This window comes from Rhinatrema bivittatum, chromosome 11 (assembly GCF_901001135.1).
Source record: "Rhinatrema bivittatum chromosome 11, aRhiBiv1.1, whole genome shotgun sequence".
NCBI lineage: Eukaryota > Metazoa > Chordata > Amphibia > Gymnophiona > Rhinatrematidae > Rhinatrema > Rhinatrema bivittatum.
In genome coordinates this window covers 52,348,861-52,368,450 of record NC_042625.1, presented here as the reverse complement: position 1 = coordinate 52,368,450, position 19,590 = coordinate 52,348,861, and the positions used below count along the sequence as shown (strand labels likewise).

At 45.0% G+C, this 19,590-nt stretch overlaps 1 protein-coding gene across 5 annotated transcripts in view; it reads left to right on the top strand.

The window, feature by feature from the left end:
- The window catches only part of SPECC1L (sperm antigen with calponin homology and coiled-coil domains 1 like), a 94,560-nt gene that overhangs the window by 51,944 nt on the left and 23,026 nt on the right, over positions 1–19,590 (top strand). For all 5 annotated transcript variants that reach the window (XM_029619412.1, XM_029619408.1, XM_029619410.1 and 2 more), the window contains exons 8-11: positions 1,193–1,356; positions 1,540–1,634; positions 15,117–15,207; positions 16,077–16,163. In XM_029619412.1, coding sequence (XP_029475272.1) covers positions 1,193–1,356; positions 1,540–1,634; positions 15,117–15,207; positions 16,077–16,163 — 437 coding nt within the window. The remainder of the gene's footprint in view (positions 1–1,192; positions 1,357–1,539; positions 1,635–15,116; positions 15,208–16,076; positions 16,164–19,590) is intronic.

Genomic DNA, 19,590 nt, shown 5'->3' with positions numbered 1-19,590 from the left:
GAGCAATGTGCATTGTCCCTCGCTTTGCATAACCTGGCAGGCTATGGTGGGAGTAGGGTGCTACGACCATGTCTAGTTCTTTTCCTGTGTTTCCTGCCTGGCTGCTCCTGTGCATATCTGAACATTCATGTACATACTCAGATCAGACCAGTGGGTTGTGTATCTTTACCAGCAGATGGAGTCAGAGAACATGTGAACATGTTTCAGGCCTTGAATGAAATTACTTTGTTTCATTTCACTGTTTGATCTCCTTTTACTGATATGAGCTATCAGAGCTTTTAACATTGATTAGATCCCTAAAATTAGTGATAGCTGATGTTCTGATCTTACATATCAAAATCTTGTGCTCGTGGTCAGTAATTACCTTTCATTTCATGCTTTAATGAGGCTTTCCTTCATATCTGGGTTATCATGGTACTTGCAATCCTGTTTTTCTTGCGGAATAAAACAAAATTAAGTGATCCTAATATATTGCACGTGATAAAACTGCAGCATTTACCACAAAGGAAACGGTCATATATTGGACCTCCAGGTTAACAGGGAGCAACAGGTAGAGGGGTAGAAGCAACAGTGGAGTTCTAGGGAGCGCTGCATGGGCCTGCTGTCTTAATACTTGTAGGTTTTATCGCCTTCTGCTCTTGTGATTTAGACACATTTAGAGCAGTTTATGTGTGATTGAAAATGAGTGGGAATGGATTGTTCTCTGGTAGCATTTTTCATGTAAATAGGCAGCATGTGCCCACTTGGAGCTGCTAATGTGAACCAGGTTAGTATGTGACAGAAAGATTGCAGAATTCCCCCCCCCCCCCCCCCCCTTCAGTCACCTGGCTGGTGCACTGGATGTGCTGTGGAGCTGCAGCAGGACTGCTTGGCATGTGCAGCTATCATGGGGGCAATTTTTCAAAGAAAATTTGGTGAGTGGAAAGACCTCTTTGACATCGTGGAAAGGGTGATGCCAGGGACGGAAATCCCTACGTATTCTGTATCTCGTATACTTTGCACCTGCAAAAGGCAAGGGATAAAGAATCTCTGTGGTCCCTGCTCAGTGTAGGATTTTCATGCATGCACTCCATGAGGATTTTCCCTTTGCAAACTGGCTTGCATCCCCCCCCCGTATACTTTGTACCTGCAGGCAGTGCAGAGTTTCAGAATTTCTCTCCCGGTTGCTGAATAGTAATCTTTCCTCTCCTAGGCAGGAGGAAGAGCGTGGACGGGTGTATAATTATATGAATGCTGTGGAGAGGGACCTGGCAGCACTGAGGCAAGGGATGGGACTGAGTCGTAGATCTTCTACCTCCTCGGAACCTACTCCCACTGTAAAAACACTGATCAAATCCTTTGATAGTGCCTCTCAAGGTGAGTGCTCCGCAGAGTCTGCGTGCAGGGTTTTCTGTTTGGTTTAGTTTGAGAGAAGAAAAAGTGGTTGGAGCAATAGTTGTAGCAAGTGCTATTCATTAGAATCTCTCCTGACTCTTCTCCATGAGCCTGGCACAAGCAAACATGCAGTGAGGTAAGCAGTGTTTGGTTTTCATGTTTCAGTTGTACCCAATTCTGCTGCAACCACGATTCCTCGCACTCCCCTGAGCCCCAGCCCCATGAAGACGCCTCCAGCAGCTGCAGTGTCGCCCATGCAGGTGAGCATGCTACCACTGAGGTGCAAGGAGCACTGTATCTCCGTGGACAGAAACAGGAGAGTTGTGGTGCTTTCTGCTCTGACCTGGACTTGGACAGCTCTTCCTGTTGTCTGGGTTACAGCTCGGAAAGGTGGGAGAGCAGGTTAGGTTCCTGGCTCTTATTTTGAAGAGCCTGCTGGTCTTTCAGAATCTTTTTGATGATAATTGAAGAGAGCAGGTAGAAGGGTGCTCAATCTGCTTGCAGGCTTTGCTGACACTGGCTGGACACTTCGATTAAACAATTTATTCATGTGTTTGGTTTCTCCCTTCAGGGCTGCTTCATCATGTTGTTATTAGATTACACACAGTTTGTTTTTCACAGAAGTGTGACAGTTTTGCTCTAGGTTAATTTGATCTTTATTGTTTCTGAAAGACTTTCATAATACAAATATGTTCAAAACTAACCAGAACTTACAGCAGCTAGAAGAGTCAACTCTATTTGCACCACATCTTGGTACATATGGCAAGGCATGGGATGGGCCTAGGTGGTGGCCACACCTGGGCCACAATCCTGGGATAGGTCTAGGTGGTGGTTGACCTGTGGCAGGATCACAGGATTGGTCTGGGTGGTGGCCATATCTGTAGCAGGATCGTGGGGTGGGTCTGGGTGTTGGTTGTGCCTGTGGCAGGGTCACATGGTGGGCCTGTGTGGTGAACATACATTTGGTAGGATCGTGGGATGGGTCTGGATAGTGGTCATAACTGTAGGCAAGATGGGTCTGCATGGTGGCTGTACCTGTAGCAGGGACTTGGATTGGCTTTTTCAGAAATGTCTGCAAATTTTATACATATAATTGTTTAGATGATGGTAATGGTTTCATAACCAGATGACTTGATTTCTGGTGGGTGGTGGGGCTGGGTGTTACAGGTATATTAGAAGTAAAAGAAGTTGATGTCAAAGTATGAGTTGACTAGGGCAAGATCCTTCTGTAGAGCCAGGCTTCCTTGGGCTTGGGCAATATCCGCTCTTGTGTTTGTTTTATAAAAGATGGAAGTCCCAGAACAGACATTCAAATGTTGAGTTCATGTTCATACATCAGATCAGTCCAGACATTGTGCTATATAATTTTATTTATTTAAAATTGTTTGTATACCGCTTTTTCAATAAAAAAAAATTGGTCAAAACTGTTCACATCAAGTACATACATAATATAAAAACAATATAAAACAAATGAAAATAAATAAAAATAAGGACTAAAAATAACATCTGTCAAAGTAATAATACAAAATCAAATCAAATACAGTTTAAAGATATTGATGGAAGAAAGATTAAAACTATTCTGTGTTATGAGTATTGAATGCCTGTTGAAAAAAAAATAAATATATTTTTATTTTTTTTTTATTCTTTTGTGTTTGAAATTTGTCAAAGTGTGTTGGATAAGTTATTCCAAATTGATGGGCCTGCAACTGAACATGCTCTTTTTCTGGTGATATCTAATCTTGCAAGACGAACAGAAGGGACATCTAGTAGGTTTTTATTTAAAGATCTTAAGTGTCTTATAGGTTTATAAATTCGCAGAGTGGAACATAACCAGGTTGATGTGGGATTATGTATGAGTGAAATAGACAGGGTTTTGTATTGGATTCTGAATTTAATGGGGAGCCAATACAGAGAAAACAGAGAAGGGGGATATATGATTTTTCAATGGAACACTGGATAATTCATGTGCAGCTGAATTTTGGATTAATTGGAGGGGTCGGATAGCTGTATTAGGAAGACCCAGATAGAGTGCGTTACAGTAGTCGAGTCCAGAGAAAATCAAAGATTGAAGAACCATATGAAAGTCTTGGTAGAAAAGCAGAGGATGGAGGCGCTTCAGCATATGTAATTTGTAAAATGAGATTTTTACAATTGCAGAGATGTTGTGTTAAGGAAAGATCGGGGTTTAACACCCCAAGTCTGCGTGCATGAGTTGAAATTGGAATAGAGAAGCCATCTAATAAAAGATGAGATGTTAGGTGAACGATTTCTGTTTCAGTAGGGTTTAATTTAAGATGGTTATAAGATAACCAAGTATTGATAGTGTTTATGTATAATGCAACATTTGAGAGAGTAATTGACCAAGAGGAGTTGAATGGGACAAAAAACTGAATGTCGTCAGCATAGATTTTAAACTGAATATTTAAAGCAGAATCGGAGAAAGAGACGATCCTTGGGGAACACCAGATGAGACAGTATAGGAGTTGGAGGAATGAGCACCAATATTGATTTGTTGAGTTCGGTTGGATAGATATGATGAAAACTAGTTAAGTACTGTTGAGAAAATAGCTATTGATTGTAAGCTAGATAGAAGAATTTGATCAAGAATGTCAAAAGCGGCAGAAATGTCTAAGAAAACTAGAATATTGTTAGAATCAAAACCACGTAGTAGTGAATTGAAGGAAGAAAGGAGTAGTGTTTCAGTAGAATGACCTTTGCGAAAGCCATGTTGACAGGGATGAAAATATCATGGTTGGAAAGGAAGTCTGAGAGCTGATGTCGAGCCACTGATTCTAAAAGCTTAGCAAGGGAGGGAAGTGATGCAATTGGTCTAAGATTAAGATCCATTGGATCTTTTGCTTTGTTTTTTTGTATTGGAAGAAATTGTTTGTTTTAGAGTGTTAGCAAAAATTCCAGTTTCTAAAGGTTGGTTCACGAGTTTGCATAAGAAGTTACAGGCACTAGACCCAATGGATTTGAAAAGGAGCCCAGGGCAAGGATTTAATTTAGAATTAGAAACTTTTTGCTTTTGGATAACTGATTGTAGGATGGAAGCAGAGACCAGTGTGAAAGCTGACTAGTTGCGGTCAGGAGGCAGACTACTTATGCTAGGATAGGGGAGGTGAGAGAATTCCGAAGTTATGATATCGATTTTGCTTTTAAAAAGGTTAGCAATTTTTTTGCAAATAGAACTATCGTAAGTAGATTGGAAGCTTGGTTGCGGGGATATCAATGACTTGACAATGTTAAACAACATGGAAAGGTTTCCATTAGCAGAAGATATTTTGTTTGCATAGTAGGTTTTTTTACCAAATGTATTTCTTTTTTATATAAATGTAAGATGCAGTAATATTTACTTTTCGCTTCAGGAGTTTTTTCATGACGCCAGTGGCATTTTCTGCCTTAGTAAAGTTTTGAGAGACCGAAGTGAATTTGAGTACCAAGGGACACTAGGTTTGTTCTTGATTTGAAAAACTTTTAATGGGCTATTGAGTCCAAGGTTGTATAGATGGCATTATTCCAAACTGAAACCGTGTTGTCAATGTTGGAGGCAGTCGACGTTGGCATATTGGGGATAAATTAATCTATGAAGGTGTCAGGAGACACAAAGTTTCTTTTCTTCATCATAGTGTCCTGCTTGTGATTAGAAATTGGTTCTATTAATTTCAGTGTATAGGAGATAAGGTAGTGATCCAACCAAGGGATCGGGTTGATCAGCGTTTTCTCTGGGATAGGAGAAACAAAGGAGGGGTTATAAAAAGCAAGGTCTAAAGTGTGACCGCGAATATGAGTAGGAACTTTGATTAGCTGATCCCATCCTAAGCCAGCCATAGCCTCTAAAAAAGAGGTCACGGTGAGTGATGGGAGAATTGAATTGACATGAAGATTGAAGTCACCAACTAAAATGGTTTGAGTTAGATTTATAGGAAGAGTGGAGATTAGTTCCAATAAGCTGGACAGATCCACACGTAAAAGACAAGGGGGACAGTAAATAATGCCAATAAGATAGCATGCTACCTGTAGTCCCTCAGTATTTCTCTGTCTCCAGCAGATGGTACAGGTGCAAAACCTGCACCCTGAAGCTGGAGGAAATAAAATTCAAGAGCATTCATAAGAACATTAAGATATGCCATACTGGGTCAGACCAAGGGTCCATCAAGCCTAGTACCCTGTTTCCAGCAGTGGCCAATCCAAGGCACAAGTACCTGGAAAGTTCCCAAGCATTAAATAGATCCCAAGCTACTATTTGCCAGCAACAAGCAGTGGCTATTCTGTATTGATTATGGACTTCTCCAGGAACTTTTCCAAACCTTTTTTAAACCCAGCTATATTAGTTGCCTTAACCACATCCTCTGGCAATGAATTCCAGAGCTTAATTGTGCAGAGGTGCCTGATTGGACCGTCCCCTCCTGGTTGAAGCAGAAGAGCAGGAGCAGGGTTACCCTTTTTGGAGGCTCATCTCTGGGTCTGTGGGGGGCTCAGAAAACTGGTGGTCCAGTTCCCTCTCTACCCCAGATAGCTCTTCCTCCCCAGCAGTGACTTCGGCACAGCATATGGTTAAGGGAAGTATATTTGGTAATTAAAGTTTAAAAAAAAAGATAAAATGAGAAGTAATTAGGCTGACATTGGAGCTCAACTGTAGAAAGAGAGTGCAGCGGCTATCTCTTCTGGTGATTGGGGCTCACTGCCAAGACAGAAAGTGACCCATCAGTAACTGAATTCCCCATCGGTAAGGGGGCTTTTAGCCAGAGTGAGACGATAGTAGCACGTGCGGCTCATGCTTTAATGGCACTGGCAAAGAATCGTGGCAAGTGGTAAGCAGCATGCGGTCTGTGTGTGCGATGCATCTCTGGGGAAGAGGACAGCTCTGATGGGACTGGCAGGCGCGGGAATGGCAGCCATTTTGTCTTCATGTGCAGCTGCGAGGAGTGTCCTGGGAGAGGGAAAAGAGTCCCCTCCTTTATCCCAGCCATGCAAAGTCCCATAGGGGCACAGGAGGACTCTGAAGGCGCTGATGACTTCCTGGATGAGGATTTTGAAGACTCACTTGCATTTTCTTCAGAGTTTGTCTTGTTCCTCCGGAAGACTTTTCTAGCCAGAAAGGTGGTAGGGGAGAAGTCCTCTCACTCACAAAGTTGCCCATGACCATCAAAGATGCCAAGATTTGACAATTGGAAGGGGCTCCACAAATATCCTGTAGGTACTTGGCCTGACAAGGCAGCATGGGCAAGTCCATGGAGGACTCTGAAGACTCCGAGGGAGCGGACAGCCTGGCAGAAGAGTCTTCAGATGGAGAGTTGGCGCAGGATCTTTCAGATCCTGAGGAATTGCCAGTGGCAGAAGGAGAGGGACTGTAAGGTGGTCCACCTACTCAGAAAGGAGGAATTGAGCTATTAATCCCAAATGTATTGAAGGAGTTTGGATTAAACTGCCATAGAAGGATTCTGATCATGAAGGAGTGGATACTTGGACATCACAACACTTTCGCCAGATATTACCGGCTGGATGTCCGGGCGCCGGAAGCAGCTGGATTTGGGAAGAGTGTGCTGCGAGCGGGGCTGTCACATTCCCACTCAGTTTAGGACTGATTTGGAGTCTGACCAGGAAAGTAAAATTGGTTCTTACCTGCTAATATTTGTTCCTGGAATACCCCAGATCAGCCCAGAGCCCCACCTGCTCTCGTTTTTCAGTATGTACGTAGGGCGGAGTTGGTTGCTGGCCGGAAAGTTCTATTCTACATGTTTGTTGGAACAGAACTCCAATTTAAAGGGCTTTACCTCTCTCCTCGGTTTAAGAAAGGGATTGAGGGTTACAGTTACTATTTATACTTTATCTTGGCTTGGGTACAGGTCATACCGAGGGGACTGCAGGTGGCACACTAGGTTAAGTAACATGGTCAGTAAAACCTTTCTTCTCTGTCTCCATCTGCGGGTAGGGAGGCAAAACCAAGGTGTCTAGACTGATCTCTGGTATTCCAGGAATGAAAATTAGCAGATAAGAACCAATTTTCCTTTATAGGGGTGGTCAAAGAAGAGCAGACATTTTGTCTGAAAATCTCTTAAAACTCCCCTTACCCTTCAGTTTCCACCTTGCCCTCCTCCTTTTCTCTCTAATTGCACACACTCGTTATCTGGAACTGCTGAAAAACTGTGAGCCTTGGGTTCCTCTATAAAGGTGAACCTACTTTTCATCCGCTGTCCAGTGTTTGCTTGCGAGATCCTTTGAGGAGTGAGAGCAGATGATCTAATTGAATAATGCTGGAAGTAGGGAAAAGGAGGTGATAATGCTACTATATAAATCATTGTTGAGATCTCATTTGGAGAATTGGCCATTTCTGGAGGTTATGTCATCAAAGGGATACCCAGTCTGTGCCAGAAGTCCTCTGAGGTAAGAATACAGGAGCAGAGAGGGAGGGGGATAAATATAATAGACATACAAATACTTCAAAGGGGTAAATAAGGCACCAGAAGCAAATGTTCTCCAATGGAAAGGAAGCTCATGAGATGAAAGTGACTGAAAATTGCACTTCACTGGGAGCATTTTTGGCTGCCTGGGAGAGTCTCCTGGTCGAGGTGGTGGAAACAGAAGCAAAGCCCGGGATAAGCAGGGCACCTGGTGCATGCGCATTCCTTCCCAAGGTTTTAAACAAAGCATTGTAGAACAAATTACAGAACAAGTACAGTGAGATTGTATCCCAGTGCCCGGGGCTAGTCGAACACTGGAGAAGAGACATACTTAATGCTGTCTGTAATAGCTAGTATGCATGTTAGAGTTTGCTTTTTAACAATCTTAAATTAAGAGTTTAAAAAAAAAGAGGAGCGGTTTTCTAACACGACTTAGGTAGTGGGTGTTTGTTTATTTGCACCATGGAGGGGCTGCTGTTGTACGCTCTGAGCCTGCTTATGGTCTATTTCTGGAGTAAACCTAATTTCATTGGTGACTGCGCTGGAGGCTGTATGGTTTGCAGATTTTTCCACTTTTCTCATGTTGAATGAGCCAAGTTCCTGGCCAGTGCTTTTCCAGAAATGGAGTCTAATTACTTGTTGTTCTTATGCATGGGGGGTTTCTGTGTTGTGCTGAGAGAGCCAAAAGAACAGAATCATAAAATTAGAAAGTGCCACATTTCAGGAGAGATGTGAGGCAGTTTAATTTGCTGCCATTTATTTGGAAAGCTAGGAAGCCGTGTAGATCATTATGTCACTGAGCAGAGCTGTACCTTTTGACCTCATGCTAATGGGAAAAGGGAAGCAGTTGATTGGATTCATTTTAGTGTCTTCAGCTCCAAGGGTAGTGCTGTCACCCTCTCCTTTGTGCTTCAGGAGCGTGGGGAAGCCTCCAGTCATTGCCAGACTCTTTCATGCACATTTTGAAGCTCTGATTTGATTCCTGTGAGGGTAGGTTCCCTTCCTAGTTACCTGTACTTTGGTACAAATGAGAAGAACGCATAATCTGCCCCATTCTTATTTCTTTGAGCACAGTTTATTCCACCCTTGGCCTCTGAGAACACACACTGACACCTTCTTAATAGCACTATTAAAAGCATATTACACACTAGCTTCTTGAAAACTAACAAATATAAAAGACCAGTGTGACTATCATGATTGCAAGACAGGACAGCTTCTTGAGTTCATTGCTTACCAAGTGTAACTTACTCCTGGGGGAATTCTGTGCAAAAAAATGTAAAATTCTGCATACTTTATATTGGTCAAAATAACACACATACATGGCAGTCTTTAATTAATTTAAAATGTAATACAGAAAATAGTTATTACTTAAAGATGCAGAGTTTTAAATATTTTGAGCAGAATTTCCCTTGAAATACATTGTAAGAGTATCTCTTCTACCCTTCCTTCCCTGGCCAGTCTTCTTTCACTTTGCCTTCTCAGGCCTCCCCCAACTCCTCCATCCTCCACTATCTCTCTCCTTCCCCTCTAGGCTCAACCCTTCCATGCTATCTCTACTCCCAGAGTTTGACCCCCTCTCTCAGTACTGCCCATCTCACTCGCACACACACCCACACTCACTCAGGCTCCCGCTCTCTTCTGCATACACACCCACACAGGCTCCCTTTCTCTTTCATGCATACACCCTCACATAGTCTACCTATCTCTCTCTCTCCAACACATACCCCTGCACATTGGCTTCCGCTCTCTCACTCTCACACACACACCCCTACACACATGTTCTTCCCCCCCCCCCCACACACACACACACCCTTCACACAGGCTCCCTCTCTTACAAACAAACAAGCACCCTCACTTCCTCATATTAACCACAATCCCTTTTTTCACGCTCACCAGCTCCCATTCCCTGTACGTACCCAGATCAGTCCAGACTTCTGGGTTTTGCCTCCCTTCCAGCAGATGGAGACAGAGAAAGTTTCACCGACACTGTACATAACCCAGTGTGCCACCTGCTGCAGTCCCTCAGTATTTCTCTGTCTCCAACAGAGGGTAGATAGTGCAGAATCTGCAGGTCTGCAGTCAAGAGATTGTTTTGGATTTATGAGCCTTCCTCCCAGGGGGTTTTTGGGTCTTAATGGGTCTGGTCGAGGTGGATGAGCTGGGGTTTGGTGATCCTTTTGTACACTTGCTCCTTTCTTCTGTAGGGTGTAAATCTGGTAGTCCAGATGCCTCCCCTTCACGAGGCTAACCCCATTTTCTGTCTAGGAATAATCCCCAGACCTGCTGGGAGGGGGGAATTAGGTACTGAATGCAAAATCTAAAGGCTCCTGCTTTGTGTTACTGTGTGACATGCCCTGGCCTTATGTCCAACATTTATATTTTTTAAAAACAATTTTATTGAAAATCACACACATTACATACACAGTATAACAAAACATTATCTATTTTGTTCCCATGCCCTAATATTCCCCCAACCCTCCCCCTTCCCTTCTCCTTCCCTTCTCCAGCAACATAATTTGGAACAACCAAGTAATGTATAATACCTGTACTAAATATTAGGATCTGTAGATCAAGACATCTCTTCCATTTTGCATTGATCTCTATTCAAAAGTAATGTGGCATTTGGGATTATGTCAAGTACTGAATGTCCCCATGTCCAATATTTTTACATTGAAACCAGATACCACAAAATTTAATCTTCATTGACCGAGGTCTGCGACAGGTTCAGGATTCCAATCAAGCACAGGGCTACTGACTAACATCCTGTCACTGACAAAGGGAGTTATCTCCCCAACCCCTCCTACTGGTGTATCTTCTCTCCTCTTCTCAGCGACTGCTATCCTATTACTTTCTACCTTATCAGAGTATACTGGTGCAGGTAGCTCAGGCTTGCAGTCATCCCATAGAAATTATAGCTCTTCATTTTTGTTGTGTAGTTGTCCCTGTAGGCTCACAATCTGAGTCTCATGCTGAGTGTAAGCCATTTTCATCTTCTCGTTTAAATCAGCCTTACACTTCCATTGTCTGACCCATTCCTTCTCATTTTCTGCTAACTGTACCTGATATGTTTGGAGCTGCTGCTCAAGAGGATACCTTATGCTTAACGGTTTCATATTCAGCTTTCTATCCCTCTCTGCTCTCCCATACTTTATGAAGGACAATGACTAATACCCAGGATCCCCGGACAGCTCCTCCTTTCTTCCCTAATCTAACTTTCTTTAGATAAGATGCAATGGCATGGGGAAAATCTAAAACCTCTGCCTCCCAATTCTCTGCATTCTCCCCAGGCATGCTTGTGCCACTATATCCCATGGAGCTCTAGTTCACCCTGAGGCACAGTGAACCTATTCAACCATTCCCGTTTCCTTGTGCCACGTACTATATAATGGCAGCATAAACACACAATAACAAAGGAATAAAAATGCATAGAAAAAGCAGTCAACTACTCAGTGATACCCGAGCTCCTATAAACTGAAACCTGGCATCTTATCCTTGTCACCAATTTTGTTCTGGGTCCAGACTGATCACTCACTTTTGCATCATTATCTGATAAGACTTACCTTAATAATTCTAAAACACCTCGGTGCCAGGTGAAAGTAAGAATGGATTTATTATTAGTTTATGGGAATAATTTACAAATAAAACTAAATGCAACAAATAAAGGAAAATTGGTTCTTACCTGCTAATTTTCATTCCTGTAGTACCACAGATCAGTCCAGACTCTTGGGTTTTGCCTCTCCACCAGCAGATGGAGACAGAGAAAGTTTCACTGACATTGTACAAAACCCAGTGTGTCACCTGCAGTCCCTCAGTGTTGACCTGTACCCAAGCCAAGTTGACAGCAACAATCTTAAATTTGTAAGCAAACTTCTAAGCAATCTCGCTTTCCTCCAACAAGCCGGTAGAAAGTGAAATTGCCCAAAAAGACCATGGAAAACTCGTTTCCCAAATTTAACAACTCCACGCTATATACAAAGCAACACTACGAGTGGCAGACTCTCACCCCCCAGTAAATGGGTGGGACTCTGGACTGATCTGTGGTACTACAGGAAAGAAAATTAGCAGGTAAGAACCAATTTTCCTTTCCATGTACATACCCAGTTCAGTCTAGAATCCTGGGATGTACCTAAGCTCCCCTTAACTTGGTGGGACCTGGAGTGTTCTGCTAGTAGAAAACTTTCACCAAAGCAAATGGAAGTCAGAGCCTCAACATCTAAGTGATGTTACATGCTTTTGCTAGGCATTAACTTCCTAATAGCCGCCCAGCAAATTTCATGCGAAGATACCTGTTGTGACTCAGTCCAGGAAGTCTCCTAAGAACACATCGAGTGCACCCTTATACCCCCCCCCCCATTTATAAAGGGGCACCCTTTATAAATATAAGTCGACTTGATCACTTTCTTCAGCCACCACACAATTGTAGCCTTAGATGCCTTACTTCCGATCTACGGAAATCATAAGTAACCTTTAGATACCTCAATAATGCATGCCTCCTTTCTAAGAGCCTAAGCTCCCCAGAGTGAAGCATAGAGGAATCCATAGCCAGAAAAGCTGGAAGCTCTACTGTCTGTCTAAGATGGAATGCCGAGACTACCTCAGGCAGAAATGAAGGCACCATGTGTAAAGATACCCCCAAATCCAGCATCTCTAGGAAGGGATCTCGACATGACAGCACTTGGAGCTCTGAAATTCACCTGGCTGAACAAATAGCCACTAAGAAAACCATTTTAAGAGTCTTCCTTAATCGTATCTCTCTTTAGTAGTTCAAACAGAGCCTTACATAATTCTTTAAGGACTGGATTCAGATTCCAAGATGGACAAATGTTCCTCACCTTAGGACACAAGTTCTTAGCTCCCTGTCTGGATGTGCGGCCAGAGGATACCTTTGCACCTTACCCCGGAGACAACCCAATGTCACTACTGGACTGTCACAGAGTTTAAAGACCAGTCCCTTGACCAGAACTTTTCTGTAGAGAAGCCAAAATATGCGAAACCATAGCCTGAACAGGCTGAAGCTGCATTCCGTTAACAGCAGACCAGTACTCAAAGATCCTCCAAATTTGCACATAAGTCGAGGATGCAGAAAGTCACCTAGCCTGCAGTAAGATGGAAATAACCGTTTTGGAATATCCCTTCCATCTCAGTTGTCTCCTCTCAGAAGCGAAGCCATATGGCAGTGAGCAGCCTGGCCCAAAAATATTGGGCCCTGGTGGAAGAGTGAACTGATATTCGAACCTCAGGAGCCCGTCTATGGCCATGTTGATCAGATATGGGAAGCATGGTCGATGTGGCCACTCTGGAGCTACCAGAATCACATTGTTTGGCTGTTTTGATATCCGTCATAATCCCTTGTCCACCAGAGGCCACGGAGGGATGACAAAGAAGAATCCCTCAAGTTCACGGCAGCACCAGAGCTCCTATTCCTTCCATACCGCGTTCTGTTCAGCAGTTGTAAAACTGCGACACCCTGGTGTTCTCTTTGGTAGAGAAACCCTTGTCTTCCGTGAATGAGACACATCGCTGCCTCTGACAGCTCCCATTCCCAGGTGTCTAACTTTCTACAACTGAGAAAATTCACCTGAAAGTTGTTCACTCCGGCGATGTGAAATGCTGCCAGCAGCTCCAAGTGCTTCTCTGCCCAGAGAATCAACTACCTGATTTCTCGAGCCACTGCCTGATTCTTGGTTCTGCCTTGATGGTTGATGTAGGCCTCCATCGTTGCATTATCTGATAGAATCCGTACTGGATGGCCGTGGAACCAAGGGTATCCCTGGCAGGGACCTGGACAACTCGGATGAAACGGAGGATTCAGATTCCTTGGAAGATGGGGAAATTCCCCCTGGCTTAGAACCGTATCAGACCATGTTACGGTTTTTCCATAGAGACGAATTGCCAGCCCTGGTTTCCCACACCCTGAAGATGCTGGGAGTTCCTGAGGCGGACTCTGATAGAACCAAAGAAGAATCCCATTCTGATTTCCCTACGGAAAGCCTCTTGCTACTTTCCAGTATTGGAAGCCATCCAGGAGTTGATTGACCAGGAATGGGATGCCCCAGAAGCAAGTTTTAAAGGGGGACGAGGTTGGAAGCTGTATACCCACTGGAACCGGCAGTGAGAGAGCGTTTGCGTTTCCCTAAAGTGGATGCGCTGGGGGGCAGACGGAGGAGTGTAAAAAAAAAACTAAAACCAAAACTAAACAAAAAACCCAAACCCACCCCACCCCTCCAAATGTACTTCATTGCACACACACACACACACCCCAAAAAACATGCCGAAACTCCCTGGTGGTCCACCGGGGGTCCCGGGAGCGATCTCCCGCTCTCGGGCCGTCGGCTGCCAGCAATCAAAATGGCACCGATAGCCTGTCACATGGAAAGGGCAAAGGGCCATCGGCGCCATTTTGATTGCTGGCAACCGATGGCCCGAGAGCGGGAGATTGCTCCCGGGACCCCCGCTGGACCACAAGGGAGTTTTGGCAAGTTTTGGGGGGGGGGTGGTCGGGAGGGTGGGGGGTTTGCAATGAAGTACATTTGGAGGGTTGGGGTGGATTTGGGGTTTTTGTTTAGTTTTGTTTTTTTACCGTACAAACCCGGTTTTATTTAATCAAACTGGAAGGGTTGGGGCGGGTTTCGGGAATCGTTTCAGGGGCGGGGGGCAGCCAAAATAAAATTGGCCCGAACCACGGGAAAACAGAATTTCCCATGGAGGGCTGATAACGAAGGCCGAACCAAAAGGTTCGGCCGAAAATTGAATCTGATTGGTGAATGAAAGATGAGGCGGGCTTAGCCTTGTCCTCATTCACCAATCATGGAAAAAAAAAATGACATTCCCGAAAATAAGCCCTAACCTGTTTTTCGGAGCAAAAATTAAATATAAGACCTGTCTTATTATCGGAGAAGCACAGTAGATCATCTAACATAATTTAGACATACAAGATTAAGATCCAATGGACAGAAGTCAGACAAACGGAATACATACATATTATTCGAACATATATGCATGTTAGGAATGGATGTATGAACCCTGTAAGCATGGACACAAGCACTTTGATTGCTAATCTGTTTGGGTCCTTTATTTGATGTCATGAGCTATATAAATTAGTGTTACCATTTGCTGATTTTAGTCTGGTTCTCCAGCCTATCATGTAGAAAGGTTTTGTTGTATTTGGAACTCTTTCGTCACTGAAAAAGTGTTGGTTATGTCACAGCCTGTGGGGCTGTGCAAGTTCCCTTTCCACTGAACTGTCATGATGCCACATTGGAGTCAGAGGAGCTGCTGAGCGGCAGCCTGAGATAGCCAGTAATCCTGCTATCTGACATCTTTCTTGTATTGTTTCAGAGGCACTCCATAAGTGGCCCTATATCTGCTGCCAAACCCCTAACTGCTTTGTCTGACAAAAGGCCGAGTTATGCTGAAATTCCTGTGCAAGGTAGGTGAATTTGTGCTACGTTAGCTCTTTCATAGGATCTCGTTTGTTGTATAGCTTCTTCCAGAGCTAACTGTGAATAACTGTATACAACTGAAGGTCTTTTGTGCACAAGAACTATAGCATATGACTTTGTGCGAGTGAGAGCTGTATGTGCATCGGCTCTATATACCTGAAGATCTTTTGTGCATGTGAGCTGTAGTGTAGGACTTTGTGAACGTGGCTGTTTGTGCATCAGCTCTATATACCTGAAGGTCTTTTGTACATGTGAGCTGTCGTGTATGTGCACATGGACTGTTTGTGTATGACTTGGCCTTTGAATCCTTCAGATTTGAATCCCTAATCCCTCCCTGAGGGCCTCTGATAATGAGATGCTGTTTTATCCTTAAGTCTTATCCAGCTCTTGATGTGCCCATCCTTGCCGCTGTTAGAAACTAGCCACATTAAAATATTGTTTTCCTGGTTTTGAGTCTTAGAAAGCTAAGCTGTCATAACAGCTGGTGTTTAACAATAGCAGGGAATACTTTGGCATTAAAACCTCTCCTCTGGTTCTGACCGTTTCTACTTAGAATTTAATATTTAGAGAGCAGGTCACAGCACAACATTAACAAATGAGAGCCCTGCGCATTGTCTGGGAAAGGTGTCTTTAGATTGATTAAATGTAATCGTATCAGAAGCACATGACAGCCTCAGGACACTCTTAGCCTTTCAAAGCCACGAAGTCTGTCCTAACTAGCCCTTAAATGTCAGTCTGTTCAATAGGAGCTTCCTCTCCCTTCCCACAAGTTGGGTTCAGCTCTGGCATTGCACTCTGTGCACACATGTTCAATTCCTGATATGCTTCTTATCACCTTTCTTTTGTTTTCTTGCAGAACATTTGTTGAGAAATTCTTCTGCTAGTAGACCTACCTCAACGCTTCCCAGAGTTCCTGCAATGGAAAGTGCCAAATCCATTTCAGGTACAGATCTAGTGGTCATTTGAAAACCTACAATAACAGTGCTGCAGGGAGTATCTCTTAATGCTTTCACAGGTAAGGGTGAACCTGGACAGGCAGCAGTGACCGGGAGCAAGAACCTGTTGTGATAGTGAGACAAGGATGAATTCCATGAGGATGGGAGGCTGGTTTAGTATGAGATCCAGGGTGATGGTGAGCTTCGGAGCAACAAGACGTGGGGCTAGTGAAAACTCTGGGGTGACTGGAGGTGGGGCTAGTGCAAGGGCAAGCTCGGGACAATGGAAGGGCGGGACTAGTGCGAGGGTAAGCTTCCTGGATGACAAGAAGCGGGGCTAGTGCGAGGGTAAGCTTCCTGGATGACAAGAAGCGGGGCTAGTGTGAGGTGAGCTCTGAGGTGATGGGAAACGGGGCTAGTGCGAGGGTGAGCTCTGAGGTGATGGGAAACGGGGCTAGTGCGAGGGTGAGCTCTGAGGTGATGGGAAACCGGGCTAGTGCGAGGGTGAGCTCTGAGGTGATGGGAAACGGGGCTAGTGCGAGGGTGAGCTCTGAGGTGATGGGAAACGGGGCTAGTGTGAGGTGAGCTCTGAGGTGATGGGAAACCGGGCTAGTGCGAGGGTGAGCTCTGAGGTGATGGGAAACGGGGCTAGTGCGAGGGTGAGCTCTGAGGTGATGGGAAACGGGGCTAGTGCGAGGGTGAGCTCTGAGGTGATGGGGAAACGGGGCTAGTGCGAGGGTGAGCTCTGAGGTGATGGGAAACGGGGCTAGTGCGAGGGTGAGCTCTGAGGTGATGGGGAAACGGGGCTAGTGCGAGGGTGAGCTCTGAGGTGATGGGAAACGGGGCTAGTGCGAGGGTGAGCTCTGAGGTGATGGGAAACGGGGCTAGTGCGAGGGTGAGCTCTAGGTGATGGGAAATGGGGCTAGTGCGAGGGTGAGCTCTGGGATGATGGAAAACGGGGCTGGTGCGAGGATTAGCTCCAGGGCAATGGAAGGCAGGATAATGCAAGGGTGAGCTCGAGGGTGACTGGAAGAAGGACTAGTGCAAGGGTGGGCTCTGAAGTGAAGGATAGCGGGGCTAGTATGAGGGCAAGCTCCGGGCAATAGAAGGTGGGGCTAGTGCAAGGATGAGCTCTGGAGCAATGAAAGACTAGATTAATGCAAGGTGAGTTCCAGGGTGATAGGAAACAGGACCAGTATGAAGGCGAGCTCCGGGATGATGGGAAGCAGGGCTAGTGCGAGGGCGAGCTCTGTGTTGATGGGAAACTCGTGAAGGAGGGAGAAGGTGGCTAGTTCCATGATAATGAGGCTGGGTTGTTAAGGAGTTAGGGTCTGAGCATTGACAGGTATTAGGTGGTGCCTTACATCCTTCTGGAGTCCTTATTCCTGACCTCATTTGTTTATCCTTAGTCCCCAGGGTTAAGTAAATAAGGTTCTTCCTGCTAACTACAATAGACACAATGCCTGCTGCAGGCACTCTGGGGAGGGGGAACTTCCTCTCCATAATACAGCATGTTCTAACCCGTGGCCACAGTTTGTTTTTTTTCATTCCCCTGCGTCTCTCTCTGTCAGAATGTTACTCTTGAGGTGAGCCTTTCCTTTTTAGAGAAAAAGAATACTGTAAAATATTTCCTGTTGAATAGCACAATTCTGCCATTGAGTTTTGGAGAGCTTAATGAGTGGGCAAACAGATCCTGGAGCAGAAGCTCAGCTGTATTCAGCTGGGCCTCTTCTCAGACAGGACCAGATTCAAGTGTAGCCAGAGAACCCACACATCCATGAGGCTGATAAAAATAAGTTCCCTGTACGTACCCGGAAAATTGAGGCACAGGAAGGGCCAGAGTCTTTGCCCAAATCACAGAGAGTTAGTTGGAGAATTGGGATTACAACTTAGAGATCCTGTGATGTGTTTCAGCATTCAGAGGCAGAGGAGTTTTCAAACCGTGCTTCCTTATCGTCCACCAGACTAGTCCAGATGGGTGGGTTTTTCTCCCCTACCAGCAGATGGAGACAGAGATTAAAAGTTCTACTGTACACTTTGATACTTAAAATACTGTGCCAGCTGCAGTCTCTCAGTATTCTCTCTCCAGCAGATGGCTGGGGGAGTCCATTCTGCAGTTGGACATTTTGGTGAACAAAGATGCTCCCTGGAGCATTGAGTCCTGTTTTGTGGCTATCCTCTGGTCGAGTAGGGGCAAGCCAGGGGGTCAGTGATCCTTGATTGTCTCTTGCCCTTGTATTGAGGGGAATATGGTAGCCACTGGGGCTGGTTCTCTCATTCCCTAGCCTCTTCTCCCACTCCTCCAAGGATCCCTTCTGGATTTCCAAAGACTCCAAAGGGGTGTTGGAGGTTTTTCCTCAGGGTTAATATAGGGAGATTTGGCCCTTTAAGAATTTTTTACTGACCAGGTTTGCCTTTGCTCCCCTACTCATTTCACAGCATGACCACTCCCACAGACCGTGGGAAGTGATGTAAGGAACATCGGGCTAAAGTCCTGCCTTCTGGTGTAGGTGAATCCTGTGCAGGTGGCAGGGAGGACTCCTCAGGAGAGTTTTTAATTGCTGGGGAGGTTGGAAAAGCTGCCACAAAGAAGTAGGGGTGTTGACTTTTGATGGAAGCTCTGCTGAGAATGGCAGCCATTTTATCTCCTCCAGCGTTCAGGAGGATTCCGGGGAGTCTGCTGTGCGCCCACCAAGGCTATCTTCTGTGGCTGGAGGAACTTGTGGTCAGCTGATCAGCGGACTAAGGCAGGGGGTACCTCTGCTATGCAGGAGTTTTGGGAAAAGGACACTGTAGAGCCCTTTTCCCCCTGAATTTAGGGTACCTATGAACCAAGGCATTTTTGGTTAAAAAGGTGCAGTTCCCATCAATTCTTTCCTGAGGGGGCGCTCTCTGGTGGTTCTGCAGTCTATGCCTACCTACTCCGTCCCAAGAAAGGGAGGGTCAAAGCTGATATGGACCTTGAAAGGTAGTCTGTGGTTTTGAATGGATTTCTTGAGGACCTTCATGATAAATTTCCTGGGGATGGGGATGGAGATAGAGATGCTCTAGAACAGGGTGAAATCCCTGTTGCTGAGGGGATTGATGCAAAGGTGGTCTGTCTTTTTGTGAGGGACAAGTAGCTCACCATGATAGCTCAGGCTCTTGTGGAGCTGGGGATTAAAGAGAGCAGAGTGGAGCCAGAAGTGGAGGGTTTTACGAGCCCTTCCCTAGACCTTCTCTTTTCATCGTACTGTTAAGGTTTTTGCAGAATGGGATACTCCTGAGGCTGGCCTAATGGTGAGCAGAGCCATGGCTAAGTTGTATCTTCTTGCAGAAATTTATTGAGAGTACCCAGGTTTATGCCTTGGTTTTGACAGCTATTAACAAGACTGCTATTCCAGTTGAAGGCTGGGCTGCTCTTAGAGATATTCATTTTGTTGTTGGCACTCAGGG